This window comes from Puntigrus tetrazona, chromosome 14 (assembly GCF_018831695.1).
Source record: "Puntigrus tetrazona isolate hp1 chromosome 14, ASM1883169v1, whole genome shotgun sequence".
NCBI lineage: Eukaryota > Metazoa > Chordata > Actinopteri > Cypriniformes > Cyprinidae > Puntigrus > Puntigrus tetrazona.
In genome coordinates, this window is record NC_056712.1 from 18,499,007 (window position 1) to 18,523,089 (window position 24,083).

Consider the following 24,083-nt stretch of genomic DNA (forward strand, 5'->3'; position numbering starts at 1 on the left):
GGAAACCAAACTGAACCGGACTGCCGGCTTTTGTCTTGAATCTGGCCTTTCAAAACAACGTAATACGACGTGTTGTTTTGAGAGGCCAAAAATGAAGCCCAGGGGTTGAGACGTAGGTCACTTTGAAGATTTGAGCGGCAAACACCAAGCAGATTAGAAAGCAGACACGGGTGACACATTCTCCTTTGGGACTGAGAGCAGAACAAGGCTTTAAAAGCTATTGCAAAGTAAATTCACATTAAGGACATGTGCTGGATCAATTGATGGATCCTCGAAGCACGGCTCTTCCACCAAACTAAATTGTACAGGCGTCTACGAGTCCTGGTGACTCATTTGTTGCTTATTGTGATGATCGAGTGCATGAATTTGCAGAAAGACTAGACAAAGTACAGAAACAATACTGTTTGGGTCAGTGACATGGCGCTAATTGTTTGAGTCGGACTTAATGACTTAGGATAATTTCTGAATTATTAATATTAATTCAGAGTGATGTAACTAGTGTTGTCAAATGATTCACCGGAATTATACACATCTATAATAAAAGGTTTTATTGAAATAAAATATATGTGTGTACATTGCTGATAATTATTATGCATATATAAATACATACATATATATATATATATATATATATATATGTGTGTATTTTTATATATTTAATATATTATTATGTCTATTTATATATATATATATATATATATATATATATATATATATATATATATATATATATATATATATATATATATATATATAGTGTATATTTTGGATGCAATTAATCATGATTAATCATTTGATAGCACTAGATTTTGATGTTTTCATATTATAAAGAAGAAGAAAAAAAATCCTCATTCTAATAGAAAACTTTCATAATTAATCTTTTACAATATTTGAGAAACACTGATAATGATATTTGTCTGCTCAAAGAAAAGTCATGTGGTGCAACCAACAGAAAAACCAATAAATAAATAAGAGAGTAAATTACATGATGACTCAAGGTCAAAAAGTGTCTTGAAATATTTTATAACATGGCCAGGTTAGTTGAGGTTGTCAAATATCATGTGGTAGAACTCCACAAAACTTATGAATCAATAATTACTTGATATTTGTTTTAAAAAACTCAAAAGGCAGAATAAGATGTGTAGTCTCACAATTATTTCAAAAACACATTATTCATTTTTACTTGATGGTTACACCACATGACATTAGGAGTTGTTAAATTGAAAACTGTTCAGAATGGTGCAAAAGCATTCAAAATCATCTGAAAGCCATCTTAACTATAAATAAATAAATATATAAGAACATGTTTTAAAATGAGTTTCTCTAGACTTTAAAAATTATTTTATATTTGTTATTACAGCCTCTCAAATGTGAATCATTTATCAAAGGCTTTAGTAATATATCTGAAAAGGCCCGAGCTCCTCTGACATCTTGTCTATATTAGTTTGCAGTTGTCATCATTCAGCCTGAAAGATTTCACAGAACACGTGGTTTAGACAACAGCTGGAGCTCTACCGCCACATCCTCGCGTCTCTGCTCGGTGTTTAGTAATTCATGTCCTTTTCCAAATTTCAGAGATCAAGGCCAGCGCCGTATCGCAGACAGCCGCCATCTGCTTCTCTGTACTCAACCGGCCACGTCCACAGTCTTGTAACGCTGGCTTCACATCCCAAACAAACCCTCCTTTACCAAATACACTGCCGCTCTAAAGTTTGGCGCCAATTTTTATGTTTTGGTAACAATTAACTACAACTTTTCTCTCAATAAATTCTTATTTTGCTGCTTAATAGTTAGTGTGGTAGTTGTTAAGTTTAGGTATTGGGGAGGATTAGGGATGTAGGATAAGAGCTTGCAGAATAATGCATTAATATATGCTTAATTAGCACTAATAAATGGCTAATATTCTAGTAATAAGCATGCTAATAAAGCAACTAATAGATGTAACCATAAAATAAAGTGTTAACAATGTTTTATTATCCTTATCAAGCCTACATTGATAAAAACACAGGAACATTTTTAAATGTTTTCTTCTTATTTTTTGTATACCGAAATAATTTTTCAGGATTACTTGATGAATAACAATATAACTACCATTTAAGTGTTCAGGGGTCAGATGAACTTCAGGGGTCAGAGAGGCATCTTTAAACAGAAGTCAGCTTCATGGATTAAGATTATAATGAAAGAGCTTTTGTCTTTGTTGTTTCTTTTTATTTCGTGAAGTGGTCATTTAAAGCTTTCTATAGATATATTCATCATGTCTTTTTCACTGAGTTTCAGTTCATTTTTTTGAAGCGCTCCAGTTCAAGATGAGAAGGCAGAAAGTGCATCATATTGGCTTTCTATATATATTACTCTCACCATTATATCGTACTTTTAATCTTATAGCGCATGTTTAATGTTTAAACATTGTGACATGCTTGAACTAATAGATCTTACTTTAGGCAAGTTGTGAAGGCTAAATTGATCAGTCATAGTTTATGATCAGCTCGCTGTCTGCTGCTGGCCGCAGTTTTCCGTTTTTCTAAATTAACTTAATAATAGAACAGAATGAAATATAATCATTTTGGCATTACACTCAAAATTATTTTAATAGCTGAAGCAGTAGTATAAAATGTTTTGGTAGAAGGGGGAAAAAAGAGAAGCTGTCGAACACGGCCCGGGCTAGAGTCTAAATCTGAGGCCAGCGCAGGGCTCTATGAATAGATAAGCTTTCCATGGATGTTTGGTTTGTTACGTACTTGGCTGAGATACAACATCTGGAGAAAACTGCCTTTAAAGTCCTCCAGATAAAGTCTTTAGCAATGCATATTAATAATCAAAACAAGTTTTAATATCTTTAGGGTAAGAAATCATGGAACATGATCTTTACTTGATATCCTAATGATTTTTGGCATAAAAGAAAAATTCATAATTTTGACCCATACAAAGTATTTTTGGCTATTACGGCAAATATACCCCAGTGACTGTTTTGAATAAATGGGGTTTCTTTTCCAAATTTGTATTCATTAAAAAAAATTCAGAAAAACTGCATCATGGGTTCCAGAAAAAAAATTAAGCAAAAGAGATTTATCATCACTGATGATAAATCGTGTTAGAATGATATCTGACAGATCATGTGATTCTGAATTCTTCTGATTATGTAAATATTTAAATTAAATAACTGCACCGTGTTGATGAGTACAAGAGAGTTTTTTCAAGTGCCCCTATTAAAGGTAATGAAAGATTCATATTTTGGTTTAGGGAGTCCCCAACAACAAGGTGACATGCGTGCAAGGTCAAAAAAACACTTGTTAAAATATCCATTCATTTTTTCACCTTACTTGTTTAATGATTCCCAAACAGTTCACTCAACGACTCATTTTTCCGAACCCCCGGTGATCAGTTGAATTCAATTAAAGTGTTTGTGAGCTTCCAATGCTCCAAAAGTGGCACCTAGTGGTGAAGAATGAATTAGCATTTTCATTCAGACCAACAAGTGGGCGGACAATACGCAAATGATTCATTTTGACTTCAACATGAAACAACGATTCGCTTCAATGATTCAGAGCTGACTCTTTTGAGAGATTTTGCACACGCACTTCCGGATTAAAAACGCCATTTACTAAGAGCTGAGTTACACACCGCATGAAAGCTGATTTTCAAATGAGGAAAAGAAAAACATTTTAATGAAATGTTGCTGATCCCAAACTTTTGAACGGCAGCATACACCGATATTAGTGCAGAGAAAGCAGATATGTGATCAGACAGGCCCTTCCCTGCACTCATTAACCGGACACATCTCCAGGTCCGAGCGGGTTCCCTTCATCAACCTCAGGACTCACCTCTGGCTCACCTTGAAATGTCACCGAAGCTCCGTTTGCAGTCAGCACATTTCTCCTCTTGGAAAGGAAAACGGCTATGCCTTGCCAATTGAAGGGCTTCTAGATTAATGAGGTCTGCCACTTTATTTAAGCTATTTTTATAAAGGCGGTTCTCGCACAGCAAGCATTTGATTTGCACGCGCAGCAACTTCGACAACTGCGCTTTGAGGCAAATTGATTCATGTATAGAAGAATACGAGAGAAGCCCACTTTCAGACCTTTAGAGAAACTCAAAAAGTGTCAAGCGAAAAAGGTGTCAAACTACAGAGGATATAAAAGCTGTTGGCAACGGACATCATTTCCCATTAATCATATTTAACCCCAGAGCAGGGTTTTATAGGCTCAGCACGGTATGAAATTCATTATCAGATCCAGTGCATATCAAGCACATTTGCTATACGGTTTAAAATGACATAAGACAAGACTTTTACTCTTGCCGAGTAAAAAGTGTATGCCCATGTGTAACCCGCCATAAGGCTGCACTCAATGCAAGTACATTTCTTCAGTTTTATGTCGAGTTGCTTATAAAATTAACAGTTAACACTTTCCCACAACATACTGTATAATATTCGTTGACTATAATTAAAGTTAAAATTCACGTTATTAGTAAAATGAATTATGCTTTTAATATTATTTGTTATCTGTTCATGTATGAAGCCCACAATCACTATTACTTAGGACAGAATGAGCAATCGTAACGTTTAATATATTTAAATATAGTGCTGTCAGGCTGATAAATGCATCCAAAATAAGTTTTTGTTTGCATATGCTTTATATATTGATTATGCATCAATAAATACAAACTCATGCATGTGTACATTTAAGAAAAATGTTTTGTTAAATGTATTTATATATAAAATGTATAAACATATACATACAGTGTATATTTTGGAAATATGTACATTTATATACACACACATAATGAACAGCACACATACACATGTAAGCAAAAACATATTTTTGATGACAACACATTTTAAAAAACTAAATATGATTTACAGTAAGTTCTGGATTAGTAATTTTTTTTTTTTTTTTTTTAAATGTTCACTCATAGGTATTTTCTTGACCAAAAATACAGTAAAAAGTAATATTTTTCTGCATACATTTTTTCTTTAATGTCGCATCATCCTTTAGAAATCATTCTAATATGTTTTCCTGCTCAATAAATACTTCTTATTAATTTCAATGTACATTAACATCAATGGATGTACATTTAATAAAAGTATTTATAGCAGCTTAAATTTAAACATAAAACCATTATAAAATGTCTAGTTTTGTGTAGCTTAGCTTTTATTTAATGTAAAATATCTCGAGCTTCCACATTAGTTGAAAGCGGAATTGATTCACTTCAGCATAATTATGAAGAATATCAATACTTCAGGATGTCTCCAGACAGCCAAATGTTTCCTTTATACTCACGACCACATTCAAGAGCCGATAAACAACCAACGGCCCGTCTGGAGATTATTAGCCCTAACATTACAACATCCTTGGCTTTCCGCCGCGATTACAATTCAAACAACACTACAGGAGCGGGAAAGAGCTAAAAGCAGTCTCAGGGCAGCGATATTCAAGGCTATATACATGTTACATATCCTCGGTCTCTTAATTATCAAACGCGGCGAACCTCAGGGACGCATTTCACAGTGGTAAACACAGAAGACTTCCAGGCGTATATCTGCACTTCCCAGCACTCAGAGACAGCGGCGGACCAAAGTCAGCTCTGGGTCAGAGCGAGGGAGCCCGCATTAAGCCCTTTGACGACACTTTTCAAAATATTCCCGGCTCCGATTAGCAGAACATTCGAGTTGGAAAACGGCCAGGCTAATTTGTTTATTTCAAGCTTTGAAAGTGTCTGCGTATCCGGACCACACAAGTGAGATAATTTAATAACAATCCAATTTACATTGGCACGCAGGGCAAATCCCCTTCTGCCATGTGAAGATTTCTAGAGGCGGACTGTGACAAAACTACAGAGGGGAGCGCAGACGCTGCGACAAATTACCCATTATTCCCTTGTGAACAATTCTTGACTGTCAGACAATGTCTGTTTGAAATATAAATAGAGGCTCATCACGGGTTCATTGTCAGGAGACAGACGTGGCGGCCTGTATTTGAGCGGTAATGAATGTTTGCGTCAATGAAAAGCATCTCGAAACGCGCTACGGATCTCCACGGACAAAATATCCTAAAAAAAAAAAAAAAAGTAACCCTTTTTATAAATATCAGTCATCTCGGGATCGCAAACAGCAGGCGGCTGTTGTTGGACGCGATACAGGCCCGCGTCTCTTTAATGAAAGTTTGATGCTGGGGATGTGATCGATGCGTCCGGATGACTCACCGCTTCACGTCACGTCGGATGTCAGAATAACTTTTTAACATGTGCTCCTCAAAAACGTGAGCCTGCATTTATATAAATCGTGTTGTTCTTTATTACGCGCCGAAAGCGAATAAACCGTCGCCTATTACGTTATTACAGACCGGCTGCACAAAAAGATCATTCTAGCGTGAGGAAAATGTATGTCAAGGCCTTTGCCCCGTTCTTGCGAAAATAAATAGAGAAATAAATGCATGCATATTGTCGGTAACAAGTCCATTGAGGCGCTCCCAATGAATCCTTTCAGTCCATTAAGAAGGCCTGTTGTCAGTGGCCATTATACTAAATTAATAAGTTCATCTCGCAGACGCATCAGTCACAGAGCAGCTATTTATTTCGCAGCAGCATTTCGAAATGAGCAACTATTAAACTGTCAGAACTACATGGAATATGTTGTTGGGGATAAAAGAGCCTTCAAAGGTGGGATGAAACGCAACATAACGCCTCATTACAACGTCTAGGACAGTTAGCGTCATGAGCACTGTGGCATTAGCCTTGAAGAATAGAGTGGTCTACTGACACTACGGTCAGAATGAGAGGGGATAATGAAGCTGAGACTATAATGTCATTAGAAATGAAATGATGAGTTGCATTCTAGCACCAGAAACGCTCCAGAATGACAGATCTTAATGTATCGTACCATCCCATCGATGCACACGTGAAAAAAAAAAACCTATAATTAGAACGCGTGTAGAAAACCCGAGTAGTTATCATCATGCTCGAAATGAGCATCACACGCTTGGCAGCCAGGGCTAAAACCGATGCTCGTGCATGTCATTTATTCGGACAAGCTTCTAACTTTATTTTTTTAAGACTCGTTGCTAGAAAAAGAAGACTTCTGAAGGATGAGGAAAAGAGGGTGAGGGGTTTGAGATGACACAGACTCGATTAATCTAGTAATGCGGTAACTGCTAGTACATAGCTCTCAATTAATTGATCATTGCTGATCATGATCATCATTAATATGAAGTGGAGAAGGGTTAGCATTAAATAAGCTTATGCTTCTTCCAACTCCTTTTTGGACGTGCGTGTTAAAATAGTTCTGTATTGTTACTCGTTTTGTTTATTAGTATTTAACGCATTTATTTTACACCTTCAAAGTCAAAGTCTTACAGCACATCTAAGGTGGCTAATTCATATTGCTGTTACTTTACCGAACAGTGGAAAAGCCTCGACTCGAGAGACTGCGTAGAGAAATCTTTACAGCTATTGAAATCAAGCTACAAGTCCAATACTTCCAGACTGACTTATAAACTCATGTTCTATTCCCTACGTTCCCAAATCAGAACACTATCCTCAAACAAATAAAGCGACATGAAAGCTAAATATGCACAGCCCTGTGATTCCCTGCCTTTGGATCAAGACACTAATCCACGACCCCTTTAATTAATTAACGTTCCACATTTTCATCTGGACTTTTTCCTATTGCTTCAAGGCTCGCTGAAATACTTGATTGGATAGTTGCTGTAGTATACGGGCATTGTTAATCGTTTTCTGAAACGGATGCCTAATATAGCTGTGCTAGACTCATGTCTATCATATCATCACGCAATGGTATTTCCCTCACATTATTTATTTGGTAACACTTGGGTCCAATTCTCACTACTATCTAGTTATTAGTCTCATTCTGCATGATAATATTTTCCCTTAATCCTAAACTTAAAAACAGCCTTACTAACTATTAATAAGCAGCAATTTAAGAGTTCATTGAAGCAAGAGTCATAGCTAATATTTAGTTAACAGTGAGAATCCCTAAACTGTTCTTTTGCCATACGGCTGCATGTTCAATCACACTAAAACTGAAATTACGATAAAGCTTAGTGCAACTATCAAATGGCAAAGGCTGCATTTTAATGAAATATACGTGCTGTGTGTTTCAGCGTGGCGCTCGGGACCGTGTTCTCACACGAGGAGATCATTATCCACTTGTGTTTGCGGCACCTCAGCTCACAGTAAATGCTGTTTGTGTCGTTTTAACACACATCTGGGAATGCAGCCTGCGCCAACCATCTCCGCATTCCTCGCAAGGAGAACCGCTTAATATCAACAAGCGGTTTCCGCTCAAAATAAACGTTTGATTTTTTCATGTCTGAAAATAAAGGCAAACTTAAATACTAGTATTGTAATTATGCAGTCGTACAATTCATTATTTTTCTGATTTAACAGTGAAATATTACAACAGTAATACTTCTTAGTTTATATTTAGTAATGTCTATTAGCATGCGTATTACTACAATATTAGCCATTTATTAGTGCTAATTAAGCACATATTAAAGCATTATTCTACATTATACCTAAACTTAACAACTACCTTACTAACTAATAATAGGCAGCAAACTAGGAACTCGATGAGGGAAAAAAAAATCATACCAAATAGTCATGTAGTGTTCCCTATTCTAAAGTGTTACCTTAGTAATTGATATTTGGTAAAACATACATACATATATATATACATATATATATATATATATATATATATATATATATATATATATATATATATATATATATATGACTAATTCTCACTATTAACTAAGTGCTTTTTAGCATGTCTATTAATATCATATAGGCTGTTTATTAGTACTTATAAAGCACAATCTGCATGATCATATTCTAGCCCTTGTTACAAGTAAAAACTCGCTTAAATTTTGACTTGTTTTTCTGAAAACAAGAAAATAAGTTTACTTGACTTAAGAATTTGTAGATATCTTGCCTGGAAAATTATATTTTTTGCAGTGCAATACCTTGACTTAACTACCTTATTAAATATTAATAAGCAGCAAATTGGGTTGCCGATAATGGTTGGTTAATAGCAAGAAATGGACCTTAAAATACAGTGTGACCATATATTTTTTATTTAATAATAAAAATAATCATTATTCTTATTCTTAAATTAAGTTTCCCCGCAGAATAATCATCTGACTGTACATTATCCCTCACTTACCAGGTGAAAAATGTTAAGTACAAATATATACAGTAAAAGGTCAGATGTAAGGAACGATAAGAGGGTCTCTATAAATGATTAAAGGTCAGATCGTCACGTGAGCAGAGAGCAGGGCATCACACGAGTCCATGAAAGTACTTCTGAAGACCTTCACTCTTTACTGGATGGCATTTTCAGAGACCTTTGGAGCCGCATGGTTCAGGTGTCTCCTTTTGTTTCAGCAGGGCCGAAGCAAGCGGGTTTGGAGCCTCCCTGGGGCTGCGGGAGGTCAATTTCAGCAGCTCCTGAGGTAAAGCAGAGGAACACGGCGCAGTCAGAATGCCCTGGTGCTCATGTGTCAGCGTGCTGTCAGCGGTAGCGCTGCACTCCCAGAAAAAGTACAGGACCAGAGGGGGCTCACGCACTGTCCATTCCACTTTCCATTAAGAGCGCACTCGGGCACGCTCGCACCCCTGGAAACACAGTAATCCTGCTCTCGTCTTTGCCCAGCTTTGATGTGCTCTTCTGTGAAGGCGATTTCGAACAGGCACTCCAACGCGAGAACGGAGGCTTTATAGGAAGTGCGAATGCGTTAATTTCGCATTTCTGCGTGTCACGCACCCGCTTCGTTTCTTTTGGACGAATTCTGGATCGAACCATCGGGAAACAATGCAAACAGAGGAACTTTCCGCACTTGATTCAGCCGAACATGACTCCGGCGGAAGGGATTCTTAAACAAACGCTAGACAGACAGCTTCCTCGCCTCAATAAATCAAAGCGAGACACAATACTGTGACACTTACAGAATTAAACAACTCCGAACGCTAAGCTCTAGCCGTAATCCGACGACGCCGTTTGAATGCGCAATGCCTTTATAACAGCATTAAGAGACAGAAAGGATTTCTGACTCCGAAGAGCTGTTTTTGCAGTGAATTAGTCATCATCTAGCATTGCTTGATTGCTTGAGTGCGAGATGGCATACGTATGAAGAAGAAACGTATTTCACAGTTCAAAACGAGCACGCATTTGAACTGAATAACTTGTATGTGCCTGCCACATGCATACCTACGCATACACACGAACATGTGCGTGCATGCTGACACATAAGAAGATTTAGTTTTTGTTCCTTTTAACATTTAGGGAACTTGTTTTTTTGTAGGTTTATAGCATGAGACCAATTACAATTATATGCTGACAATGTCATAATAGCTTGACAACAAAAACAACGCACACACCCAAAACAAAAATGAGGCAAACAGAAACATGGTCTCGCCTGCAGTTATAGATGCTCAACTATGCATGTCCATAATCCATGTTTTATTCATCTGTTATTTTTACGGTCCATGTCACTGGCACGCTTGGTTGCTGCAGGACAATACCTCTTAAATTTCTTGGCTATTTTAAATATTGGATATTAAGCTTTATGAGAGAGTCTTCTTGACATTTAGCTTTCCTTGTAGCATCTCTGCTGTTTTCAAACTCCCAAAGAGAGCAAAGTTAAACTAACTGCAAAATGCATGTTTTGCAATCGCATGCTAATATTAGTCAGATACATGTAAAGTTTCAGTTCGGTTTTAAATGCAATGCTTAATTGCTAAATTTTTATGACTTGCCTACCTAGAGAGCATATATATATATATATATATATATATATATATATATATATATATATATATATATATATATATATATATATATATATATATATATATATATATGATAAAGTGAATTAATAGAACATGGCTTCCATTTACCTGGCACAAATTAATAATTACAATCTATTTTGCAATGCAATCCCAGAATGCACCGCAAACAAATGGTGAAAATTCTCTCTCAAAATGACAATAAAATGTATTAAAATGTACTATTTTGCTAATGGTCATTTCATATTTGTACATGCACTGTATTTTATGCTGAAAATGTACTCATTTACAGGCCATTTGTAGCTAAATGAGTTTGTTCATTAGAACAGATTTGAAAGTGTTATGAATTATAAAAAAATTGATCTTGGCCAGAAGCTAATTTTAAAATGTCTTAATGATGGATTTGTTTGGTACAAAAAAGCAACTTTTCACTTCAAAAGATGTTAACTGATGGACTGGAGTGGTGTGGATTACTGTGATGTCTTTATCAGCTGTTTAGACTCTCATTCTGACGGCACCCATTCATTGCAGAGGAGCCAGTGGTGACCAAGTGATGTGTTGCTACATTTCTCCAAATCTATTCTATCTTGCCAAGGCTGACTGAATTGACATTTTGGGTGAACCATTCCTTATGTCTATGTGTGAGTTAAGGAATAGTACACCCAAAAACGAAAACTGTGTCATAATTTACTCAATCTTGAGTAGTTTCAAACATGTATGAATTTCTTTGTTCTGCCGAACACAAAGCAAGATATTTTGAAAAATGTTTGCAACCAGGCTGTTTTGGGTCACTATTGACTTCCATAGTGTTTTTTTCCTACTATGGAAGTCAATGGTGACCCAAACAGCCCGCTTGCAAGCTTTCTTCAAAGTATCCTCCTTTGTGAACAAAGAAAGAAATTCACACAGGTTTGCAACTACTTGAAGTTGAGTAAATGACACAACGTAAATGCTTGAGTGAACTATTCCTTTAACAAATGTTTGTGCGTGCCTAGGACATTTCGGATCAGTAATTTGTGAGCTAGTTTCGGTGAGACAGCACACCTGTGTCTCGATAGTGTTGTGTACCCTTCATAATAGCTGGGTTGCGTGATCCGACATCTACACAGTGCTCTTTTCTTCGACCTCAATAAAGAAGAAAACATTAATAAGGCTGACAACAGACGAACAGAACAACAACTTTCGTAAGAGCTCATTAATCTGAAAGCAAACAACATGAAAAACACTTTACACAACCAGGTCAGTGATCATGAGCCAAAGGACAAGGTAAACTAGGGATTTTAACATCCTTTCAGGCCAAACGCTGCTGTTCTCAACATATTCTTGTTGCCTTAAATATAGCAGTAGCTCATTTCTTAGCGAAGTTTAGAAGATGGACGATGCCTAATATTTACTGTTTGTGTAGCGAATGATGTTTTTAAAAGGTTTCGTGATTTCAAGGTCCACCACTTAACCGCTGCATGTTTTATAGCAGCAGTCGGATCAAGTATCCTTCAAATTGAGACACTGGCGAACACAGATGGAGCACGTCATGGCCCTGGTTTCTTCTCAATCTGATAGAAGTCAATCCAGTTTAAAGCTAAGTGGTGACGTGACGAACACGCTCTGCTTTTTTGTCCATCTCCTGCTGTGCATTTCCACGGCCTTTAGGGTTCATCTAAGTACTGTATACAGCTGGGGTGATGGAGGAGTGTGGAGGGATGCGCAGATCTATTTGCTCATTCATCTGGAGAGATACAACTCCACAGTCCCTGCTGACACACCAATTACAGCTCAGAGCCTCCCTGCCCAGCCTCAACATCAAAAAACCTTGAGAAGCTCTCATTAGTTTCTGAGAAGAACAAGTTGATCGACAGTTTCAATCTTTCAGAGAGAGGCCATGTGAGGAGAGGGAAGTATTAGCCTCTTGGTTTTCTTTGGTCTGTTTTGCTGGCCGCTACGGGACAGATGAGCTGAAAGTTAACGCAGCGTCACGCCTCGGACCTTTTGTGTTATGAAGTACGTAACGATCTGTATAACTACAAAAATGAATATGCTCGCGTTGTAGTTTAAAGTTTCTAAAAAAAAAGAAAAGAAAAAGTTCAACTCTACAAGATTTCGCTATCAGAAAACAGAAGTTTTGATATTATATTAATATACTTGATTTATATGATGGTATTTTATTAAACAGAATAGAATGTTTGAGTGAAAGAAACCAACCAAACATCGGATTCAGATGGCTTGTTAGGTAGAGGGATATTAGATATTACATTAAAGGAGCGGTTCACACCAAAGACAGTAACTATACATTTTTAATCAGAACCCATCTGCTAAAAAAAATGCTAATGAAAACTGCAAAAGCGGCACTACACAAGTAATGAAATAATTAAAAATTCATCCCTACGTTAATGGAACTGAAATAACAAACTATAAACTTAAAAATTGTTACTCTGCTTTTCTTCACGAGTTTCCCTTTTATGAAAAGAGTGCTTCAGCAAAAAAAATAGCCAAGACATTTGCACCTCAGATATACATTTCAATACAACTGCACAAGCCCTAAGAGGTTATTTAGCTCTAATAAACAAGTCAACTAGGCTTTGAAATGAGTCCATGAGTCTCAGCTGAAATACACCCAGCCAGAACAAAACGATTTGGCGTTAATCAGAGGGACGAATAAACAATAAATGCTGCCCTCAACAGCCACGCTCTGCAGCTGCTCTCGTTCAGGTGAAAGAGGAGGAGAAAACTTCCTTTAGCCATCGTCTCAGAGTATCAGTCACTTACTCCGACTGAAATGGAAAACGCACTTTTATTTTGAATTTCCATGTCAATTAAATCAAATTGCAAAGAATAATAGAGCTTAAAAGAGGAATTAGGAGAAAAGAGGAAAGCAGCATTTATGTATTGGTAAGCTGGTATGCTTTGCTTTGAAGTCTGGTTTGAAATCGAACCACAACACGAGAGCCTGAAAAACGGCAAATAAGTCTTTAATCCGGTTTCATTTTTCTGTACACCAAAACCTGAAAGCTGAACAGTTAAAACTAAGCACAGAAAGGAAAAATAAAACATCAGATCAGAGAGGAACAGTTTCCTGACAGTCCAAAATGAGTCTTAAGAGATTATCAGAAATACCAAAGCAATTAAACTTGTTTAAAAAGAATATCGCGACACAGCGAGACTGAGCAACGGCTCATGAATTAATAAGAACAGATACAGCACGCAAAATAAACTTTATCAGTGTGTGTCAGATGATTTTTGGAGTGAATTGGGATTTTACACTCTACAGATCCCTTTAAGGCATTTAAATCTTTAAACTGTTTGATTAGAAGCAATGAGCAATATGTCCTATTTCTGCAGCGTTTCAACTCAACAAACCAGAACGGTTTCCAACAATTCCTTTGTATCTTTAAAAGAACGGTTCACCCAGAAAAGACATTGCTGTGATCATTTACTCACTCTCGTGCAGTCGCAAACCTGCAGCGTATGACTTTTGTGAATCGCAGATGTTAACTGATGGACTGGAGCGGTGTGGATTACGTGGATTATTGTGATGTTTGGACTCCCATTCTGACGGCACCCATTTGCTTCCATTGGTGAGTAAGTGACGTAATGCTAAATGTCTCCAAATACGAGGCAGTCTATATCTTGAATGATCCAAGGAAAATTTCAACTATTAAAACATGCAACAAATACAGCCCTTGTGACATCTTTCCACTGGAACAACTAACGAACTAACTAACTAACTAATCTCACCCACATATATTGGTTATTATATGTTGTTGATGCGTTTCTGGCACACGTATACATACATATCCCTGCTTTTCAAGTCATTCTTTTGCACAAACGGCTCTTTATAAACTAATACTATATGCCAACTATATGTCAGTCAGCCGTGAAGCCCTTTAAGCATAAAGGAATCTGTCCTCTTGCCAAACGCAGCGTTCTTGTCTTCTGACGTTATTCTCCGCGACACATGCTTACTGCATCCGCACTATCAGCACAGCCCAGCCACCGCTGGCCTTTGATGGGTTTGCATACACTTGTGATCACACGAGGAGGAAGAAGAGCCTCAGCTCAGAGCACTAGATGAGGCCCTCCAGCTTCTCTCAGGAGATCTCCGAATCAGATGTCATATGCTGCACACTCTTGGTCTCTCTTCATCTCTGAGACAAAAGGCACTGTCAAACACATCCTGTCTGCCCTCAATGAGGCGGCGCGGAGAGTCGGCGGTGTTTGATTCTGGATTCCGAATTAAAAAAAAGGAAGGAACCGCGTTAAGACGCTAATGCTACAGAGTGAATATTGATGCAAATTGCTGAGCAGACAGAAGAACGCTGTACTTCATTCTGTGCTTACACTGAGATCATCCCAATGGACTGAAAACTTCCAGCAAAGCTGCAAACCAGGACAGAAGTTGGAAAGCACAAAGAAGTATCGAGGGGTTGTCGCTATGAGAAAGTTCAATATATGGATGATATCACCAAATCAATAAACGGTAATTTCTTTAATTTATCCAAACGTCATTAAAGGCAGCAAAATTTGTATACTTGCAAAAATGTATATATAATCTGAAATAATTTAGTTTTTTTTTTCCTCCCAATTTATTGATTGTTGCTCGTTTTAGACGTAAACTTCACTCAATTTTGTTGCATGCTCAATGACCCATTAAAATATTGCATTCATAATAATAATAATAAAATAATATTGAATTGTATCATATTTAATAAAACAAGCAAAACCCTTTTTTAAATCTAATAAAAAATAAAAATACATCCTTGTTGTATTTATGTTTCATATTGAAACAATTTAATTTAATACACTAAAATATCCCATGTTTTAAGCAAAAAAAATAAAAAATAAATAAAATAAATAAAAATTGTACTGAACTGTTTTAATATACACTAGCATTTAAAAACTGGGTTCTGACAAGACTTTTTACCCAATCAGCAAGGCCGCATTTATTGAATCGATACAATAAAAGCAACAATACTGTAAATTGTTATCGTCATTACAATTTAAAATGTCCATTTTCTGATTTTTAAATGTAATTTATGTGATCAAAGCTGAACTTTCAGCATCACTGATCCTTCAGAAATCATTATAATATGCCGATGTGTTGCTCAAGAAACGTTTCTTATCCATATCAATGTTGCACACACTTTTCACGAATCTCAGAAAAACTGAAATCTCACTTCACCAAAATCAGACTGGTATAATGAAATTGCTTAAGAATTCATTTTCAAAGTTTTAAAACAGCATAAAATTGGTACATTTTACAGCAATATTTTCAGTTTTACTACTGAAGTACTGCAAGTTGTTTTTTTTTTTTTTTTTTTAATCGGACAAGTGGTATATTATGACAGCTGTGACAGGAAGGACTTTATTAAGCACAAATGTATTTGTTGGCTCCACGGCTTTGACCCGAAGTCGGTGACATTCAAATGGAGGGCGAGATAAATGACTAAAAATGTCTGGTAGCCGAATACCGTCTGAACTAAATGGTTAGTGGAGCGTCCAGCGCTCTGTCAAAGTATCATTCTGAGGAAATGACAACAGATTGCGGTCGGCCCAAGCTTTGATTAGGTACTCCTGGACAAGCGCGGCGCGGGGCGTGATGAACTGTGAAGGTGCTTTGACAGCATCTTCACCTCAGAGACTCGCATCCCGTGCGATTAACATTCAGAAAGCTGACCCACAATCACAGGCCTTACACCCTGTAATTGATCTGCGAGATCACGACGCTGATTCCGACACGGAGAAACAATTTTTGTCTGCTAGCTTCTACAGACTTTGGGCTGTTCGATTTGATGCATATTTGAAACCAAAAAAATTAGATACTACTTGAGTTGAGACTGGAATGAAATGTGTATTTCTGTGTGTGTGTTTTTTTTTTTTTTTAAATAACTTAATAACCTTAACAACAGCTCGGCGTTATTGAACATTCCTGCTTCGTAACTCGTCTTCCAGTGAAATGGGTGCAAAAGAAAGATTGAACTATACTTTTTTATTACAATTTTACCTTTTCAAGCCAACGTCTCATTGTTAAGGCAGCTTGCTTTGAATTGTTATGCACTCCGAGTTACGCGCTTAAAGCAATGAATGCCAACAAAGGTTTTATTCCAGCCATTTCATTTGAGATAAACGTGAGCACCTTGACTCGCTGTGGACTGCCGGCATCTTCCTTTCTATGCGTTAACGCGTTTATTAAAAGTGTGGCGCATAGAGCAATACTTTTCTATAAAAGACAAAAAGTCATGAAGGGATTGTTCACATAAATATGAAAATTCTGTCACTATTTACCCACATTCAAGCTGTTCCAAACGTCTATTTGTTCTCTTGAACACAAAAGACGACATTTTGAAGAACGCTGGCATACAAAGTTGACAGCAGGCATTGACCTCCATAGTGTTTTTTTTTAAACTATAGGAGTCAATGGCTGCTGACATCGGTTTGGTTACCTATATTCTTCGAAATATTTTCTTTTATGTGCAGCAGAAAGAAACTCGTCCGGGTTGATCAACTTAAGGGTGAGTCACCTGAAGTCAGCTTTCTTTATATCTAATACTGATCGCATGCGTGTTCATACTGGGTCATGATTATCTCCTTACCTGAATGACTTTTCGTACATGCATTACACTTCACGTCACATCTACGGTGTCACACGGCATTTTCAATCACTTTTATTATCAAAAAGCCAAATAAAAACATCAAGCACAATGCCTTGGGCAATTTAAACACGAAAGGCCCATCTCTTCCGGCCCCTGCCGCCCATGTCGCCCGTGACATTATCACACGGGAGATCGCAAAAAAACAACAACAATGTTTACGATGCTCAATTTAACTAATAACCAAATATAATCTCGCAGCTGCACATCCGACTCTATGCCAACGCCACAATGCTGACAATTTTCCCTCCACGCTTGAAAGCCATTAACATGACCGCTGAAATGGTCCCTGCGAATACTGCTTTAATGTTTCTGCTTTAAACCGGTTCAAAGCAACTAGGTCGACTCGAGCAACAACACAGAAACACTAGGAGCATATCGATTCCTCCAGTTCTTCACACAGTCCTTTTTAATCTATTAACAAATATTTTTTCCCATGCACGTTACACATTGTCAGATAATGGATCTACAAACATAAATCTCCTGAAACGTGTCAAAAATGGTTTTTAAAATATTTTAATAATTAATAATTATTTTCACTATTGCTCAAAACTTTGGGATTGCCATGATATTAAAGACCAGAGTGATTCTTTGGACGCTAATTTTCGCCAAAGAACATAAAAAAAAATTTAATTAAATAAAAAAAACAAAAACTGATGCTCATCTCAAAACTATTTTTTTCCCCCTCTCATTTATAAGTCTATAACTTTTCATACCAAAATTTGCAAGATGTAAACTATATCTTTATGCATTTATATCTTACCACGTTTTTTGCTGTGAAATTATTTTTATAGTTAACAATATGCAAGGATAGAGTTTTCTTTGAAAAAATTTAAATAAAATAAAACAAGTGAGAGTTTTGACCGTTTTATTATTATATTCCCTAGAATCCAGATTAGTCATGACAAGAATAATAGTTGTTTTAAATTGCAGCGATACGTCACAGTATTATTGTTTTTAATATAAGTTTTATTAAATGAAATGTAGCCTTGGTTAGTTGTAAGATATAATATATCATTTAGGTGATTGGGTTTTATTTATTTTTAAATATTACTGAATGATATTGACAAGGAAAAAAAAAAAAAAAAAGGGTGTAAGAAATGTTGAGTAAGTGATAAATGATAAAAATAAGACCTAGCAGTTCGGTGCATTAATATGTAATCTGCTTGTTTGATCCTCATGTGATATCTGAGACTAAGCAAAGTATATGAAGATTAATAGGCTGCTCATATAAGTGAAAGCTGTGTTAAGAAGACGAAGGAGTGTTCAAGACTGCCTCCTAGTGAAGAAACGCTGTGAGCTGCAGCTCGTGTGAGATCACGGCGCACGTGTCCAGCAGGAATTAACAACCTCAGGTTTGAAAGGAAATCAATATCTCGAAAAAGTTATTTAAAGGCCTAGAATGTGGCTGTTGTCCGTTAAGTAGAGAGATCTGGTTGAGCACGTGAGCCATTCACAACCATTTCAAAAAAAAAAAAAAAAAAAAAAAAAAGAGAAGGCATGATTTCCTTCATTTACACACAAAGAGGCACACGTTCATGTTCACCACCCAACCGCCCGGCACGACCCACCTACTTCACACGTCCAAAACACAAACCTCATTCTCAACAGCCATCCAGATATCAATCACACAACTGAGTCACACGAGGAAAACATTCGCTGTCGTGTTCAAGGTCCGGCTTGTTTCAGAAAAAGTGACAAAAGGTAAAAATAGTCTTCTAACAATGACAAACGCTCTGTGAAGTGGCTGGACAACCTTGAGCGCGAACGCGTGCACAAGCAAATGAGCCGTTGAAAACGCCCCTGACTTTTGACGCAAGCGGCTCAACGGCTGATGGTTTCGAACTGAAAGACTGCTGAAGTTGTTTTAAAGGGATAGCTCACCCAAAAATTCTAAATGAACCTGTTTTACTCACCCTCGAGGCATCCTGTGCGTGTACGACTTCTTTTTTTCCCCAGACGAATCCAATCAGAGTTACATTAAAAATGATCCTTCCTCTTCCAAGCTTTAGGATGGAAGTAGGCAGGTGTTTTTCGTTTTTTTTTGTAGTCAAATAAAGCACATTTATCCATAATAAAACATGCCTCATGCTCTGGGGGTGAATAAAGGCCTCCTGTAACGAATCCATGCTTTATTTCTAACATTAGAAACTGTTATAAATATACATGCAAGCTGTTCCGGAGGATGCAGCATGTGTTTTTCGTGCATGCCGTCATGCATCGAGTTTGCGTACAGGAGTAAAGCTAGCCAAGTTTACCTTAGCGAGGTAGAACCTCTTGGCTTATACTGAAATCCCAGACATTTTTCTTTACAAAACCCGTCTTTTTGTTTTAATCACTTATCATTGGCGCAAACTCCATGCCTACATCCTACAGCTTCTGCCTGCAACAGTTAACAGAAGTGCGTTTATAAACGTTTTCAATACGGATATTCAAGATGGAGTCATGCGCAGCCCATTTCATTACAGACAGATACACCTTATTTGACTACTTTTGGACTGTTGAACAAAGACACCCACCTACTAGGCTTGGGTAATATCTCACATTTCGTCAGTAAAGCTGGTTCTTTGATTGAGATGTGCATGTATATATCGCCCAGCCCTACCACCTACTCCCATTCAAACACGTGGAAGTGCAACGACCATTTTTATTGCAACTCCGATTGGATTTAAACTTCGTCTGTGGATTTATTTATTTTGGTGACTAAGTTACTAATAAAATCTTGGTCAACCAAGCCTTTTCTGGGTGAACCAACCCTTTAAGGTGTTGCATTGCAGCACGACTTACAAGTGAGGACGACGAGAGCCACACGGATGACGAGGTCCACCATCAGCGCCCATCTAGGACCGCAACGCGCCACGGCCGGCGGGATCAGGATCTCAGCGGACACGTAGAACTGTAGCGCGTAAGTGATGTAAATCCCAAAAGAGTACAGCAGCTTCACTACCTGATATAACCTACAGAAGACACAGACATTAGATGTTTTTTTTTATTTCTGCAGCCAACTGATCAGAGAACATCAGAATATCTAATCAGGAGTAAACGTAATGACAAAGCATCAAATAGGTATCGCTGATATATTCAATAATCATGGAAGAGCATTGTCTCTGGAGCGACATCAGTCACTAAACACAAGACTGACACCTCTGCGATTTTGCACAGCTTTGCCTCTGCAGTTTGTCAGAAGGGAACAGAGATGTCAATGTGCGTATTTGGGTCTGTTCCCAGTTTCTAAGCAGTTTCAGTCAGCTTTTTTGTCACCTGGGTTTAGTGACCCGTTCAAAATGCTAGCTTTGTATTCGGCTGAAGTGAATAAGCCATCTGAAATCAGCTGCCTTCAATTTCTCAGCTGTATGACACCGAATTGCAGCAAGTTTTTGGTAGAATCAAAACAAACTAAAAACTTGTGTTTTTAATTGAAAGGCCAGTCTAGAATTGATCCGAGTACAGAAATATAGATGAATAGTTAAAAAATAATAAAAATATTTATTATGAATCCAAATGTTATATCAACAAGATATTTCAAAAATCCTGTGATGCATAGCTGAATTTTTAACATCATTACTCCAGTCTACAGTAAAAAATAATTAAAAAACTAGAAATATTGTCAAAATATTAACTGTTTTATATGTATTTTATTTCTGTGATGAAGCTGATTTTTTTAGCATGTCTCCAGTCTTCACTATCACAGTATATATATATATATATATATATATATATATATATATATATATATATATATATATATATATATATATATATATATATATACACACACACATACATAGACACACATACATAGATATATATATTTTGAGGAACCCCTGGCACTCACCAGCACAACGGTAAGTTCAATGTGATGCTGCCCCGTATATTCTCTCCGAAGCCAATGTAGCCGATGGTGCCCAGGGTGATGTAGAGGGTGGTGACGATGCCCATGCCGAGATACAGGACCGTGGTGAAGTTTCTGGGATTCTGCATCTTATTCTCAAGCGGTAGCACCTGATGAAGATCAAATATGACAGCTTTTTGAATTAAACTTTTTCCACGCGCATAATATTTCCGCAGTGACAAACCTGATAGGAGAGCAAAAGAAAAACTTACAACTCCAATTCCCTCGAAGGCGAAAATTGCGGTTCCAAAGAAGAGCGGATAGTCAACTCCACTTCCCGCCAGGGGGAGGTTGATGGGGTATGGGATATTCTGACAAGGCAAATAAAGAACAGAAAAGAACGTCTGACGGTCTGTGACATGGTGAACATTTCAAAAAGGAAAAAAAGAAATGTTTACATCAATGGAGTTCAAAAAGACAATCCATTTTTAGCATTTTCTATTTTTTTTCGTTGCATTTATACAGTAAAAATGGTTTGAAATATTACAATTGTTTAAAAGAAAAGTCTTCTATTTGAATAAGTTTTAAAATGCTATTTATTCCTGTGATGCAAAGCTGAATTTTCAGCATCTTTACTCCAGTCTTCAGTGTCACATGATCCTTCAGAAGTCATACTAATATGCTGATTTGTTGCTCAAGAAACATTTATGATTATCATCAAATGTTGAAAGCAATTGTGCCGTTTCACATTTTTGTGCAAACCATGCTACATTTTCCAGGATTTACTAGTAAATGGAAAATTAGGTGAACAGAACAGCATTTATTGAAATATTTGTACAATTATGAATGTCTTTACTGCCACTTTTGATAAAGTTAATGCATCACTGAAAAATAAATGGTTTGTTAAAAAAAAAAAAAAAAAAAAAAAAAAAAAAAAAAAAAAACTGACCTAAAACTTTTACCAGTATAGTCAGATAATCGTTATCTTAGATTGTTTCTTATTACTTAAACACCAAAAACTTTAATTTACTTAAACAGGATATATTCCCTGATGAAATGATTACATAATAGAAGTCTCAAACATTTGGGACACACTGTATAACTCAAATTTGACAACGTCTACATTTTTTCACAAATGAAATCATGTCTTTAAGACGCGGGTTGAATTAATTTTGTATGACTGCATGATGTTGAAGATGCATTTAGAGGACATGTTTTAGAGCACAGCCCTGCGAGCGCTTTAGAAACCCTTGCTTTTCCAAACAACAAACCAATTTGCAATCTCCAGCCAGCTGTTTCCACCATGACAAATTTTCTTCGCTTCCTGAAAAATTGTGTTACCTCCTAGCTTGTTTTTGAGTAGCTGCAAAGCTGATTACAGACACAGGGCCTGATTCAAGGCGTTTAAAGCCGTTCGATGCGAAATGCGCTCTGAAAAAAAAAAAAAAAAACCCTGGAAACCCGTCATCGCCACTTAACTCTTCATCCATAACATCTGAGACTCAATCAGCAGCCCGGGGAGAGGCCATGGTCCTGAGGATTGCTTGGAGCAAAGTATCCATCGTTTCAAACCTAACCAACTTTTTCAAACATTCTGCATGAAAAGTGTATCTGGGCTGATTTGAACAGCACTAGGTTTCATTTTTTGGTTATTGTATGTTTGGCCCACCCAGGATGTTTTGGACCAAGCATGCATCATAAATGACACTAACGCAATTAAGGCCACGCACTGATAAATCTTCACCTTATTAAGTGTGTGTTTAATGTGTCTCACCGTCAGACAGTAGTAGTATATGAGAACCAGGCTGCCACACATGGAAATGTTTGCCACAAATGACAAAGGGGCCAAGTACTTGAGGTTGCGGATAAACACCAACACGATGATAAAGGGCAGGAAGAACAGCATGTAGAGGCGAGAGTCGTAGCTCGGGACGATCACTGCCGTCTCGTTGTTGTGACAGTTCACGGTCGTCCCGTTCGCGGTCTCAACCACCTACGATGTCGATGGAAAGAAAAGACATTTTGATTTGTAAGCTACAGTTATAAAAAAGGAGGAACATCTCGTTTTTGGTCGATGCAGATTGTTTAATCCAGTGGTTCTCAAACATATTCCCAAAACATATTTCGCACGCTTCCGTCACAGGCCACACCCAGCTCGGGTCTTGCTGATTCTACCAATGAGCTGCTGAGGTTAATCGGGGGTGTTAAATGAGTGGAGACATACGAAACAGGACAGGTCTGGACAGGTCTGAGAACCACTGGTTTAATGAGCTGAACTGAAAAGCAATGCTGCCCTCTTGCGGTGAGCAAAGACGCCTGCTTATGGTGTTTCTGTTGAATTTACATCTCAGTTTAAAAGCTTTTACCCCCAAAAAAACCAAACAAACAATATATTGTGTTATAAGTTTAAGTACACTGTGAATTCACACCAGTTGGCCTAGATTAATACTATTGCTTTCTTATTTTTTAATAATGTGCCAATTAAAAAAAACCAAAAAAAACATGCTTTTTTTGAGGACAAAACTGAAAAAAGTCTCTTTATCTCTAACCTGTTTGACATTATCGCTGAGGAAGACGAAGTAAACGCAGCAGAAGCCCAGCTGGGTTATGTTGAGGAACAGATTCACCACACGCCTGAAAACCAAAAAATAAAACACCGATATAAATCTATAGGTTCAGGTACCTTGTATTCACCGAGGATGACTCGAATTGACTTTTAATTAAATAAATGCAAACTTGGCGATCGTAAGATACTTTAAAAAAAGTGATCACCCCCAAACCTTTGACTGGTAAACGAGAAACCC

At 37.2% G+C, this 24,083-nt stretch overlaps 1 protein-coding gene across 5 annotated transcripts in view; it reads right to left on the reverse strand.

Moving 5' to 3' along the window:
- Positions 1-24,083, reverse strand: part of slc36a1 (solute carrier family 36 member 1) — a 32,870-nt gene that overhangs the window by 3,429 nt on the left and 5,358 nt on the right. For 3 of the 5 annotated variants that reach the window (XM_043257527.1, XM_043257525.1, XM_043257526.1), the window contains 5 exons: positions 23,829-23,913; positions 23,054-23,272; positions 21,552-21,650; positions 21,283-21,449; positions 20,235-20,404 (listed from right to left, as the gene is read on the reverse strand). In XM_043257527.1, the coding sequence (XP_043113462.1) occupies positions 20,235-20,404; positions 21,283-21,449; positions 21,552-21,650; positions 23,054-23,272; positions 23,829-23,913 (740 nt within the window). Of the gene's footprint in view, positions 1-8,794; positions 9,466-13,004; positions 15,022-20,234; positions 20,405-21,282; positions 21,450-21,551; positions 21,651-23,053; positions 23,273-23,828; positions 23,914-24,083 lie in introns of those variants that run through there. The other 2 variants (XM_043257528.1, XM_043257530.1) reach the window with 2 other exon arrangements.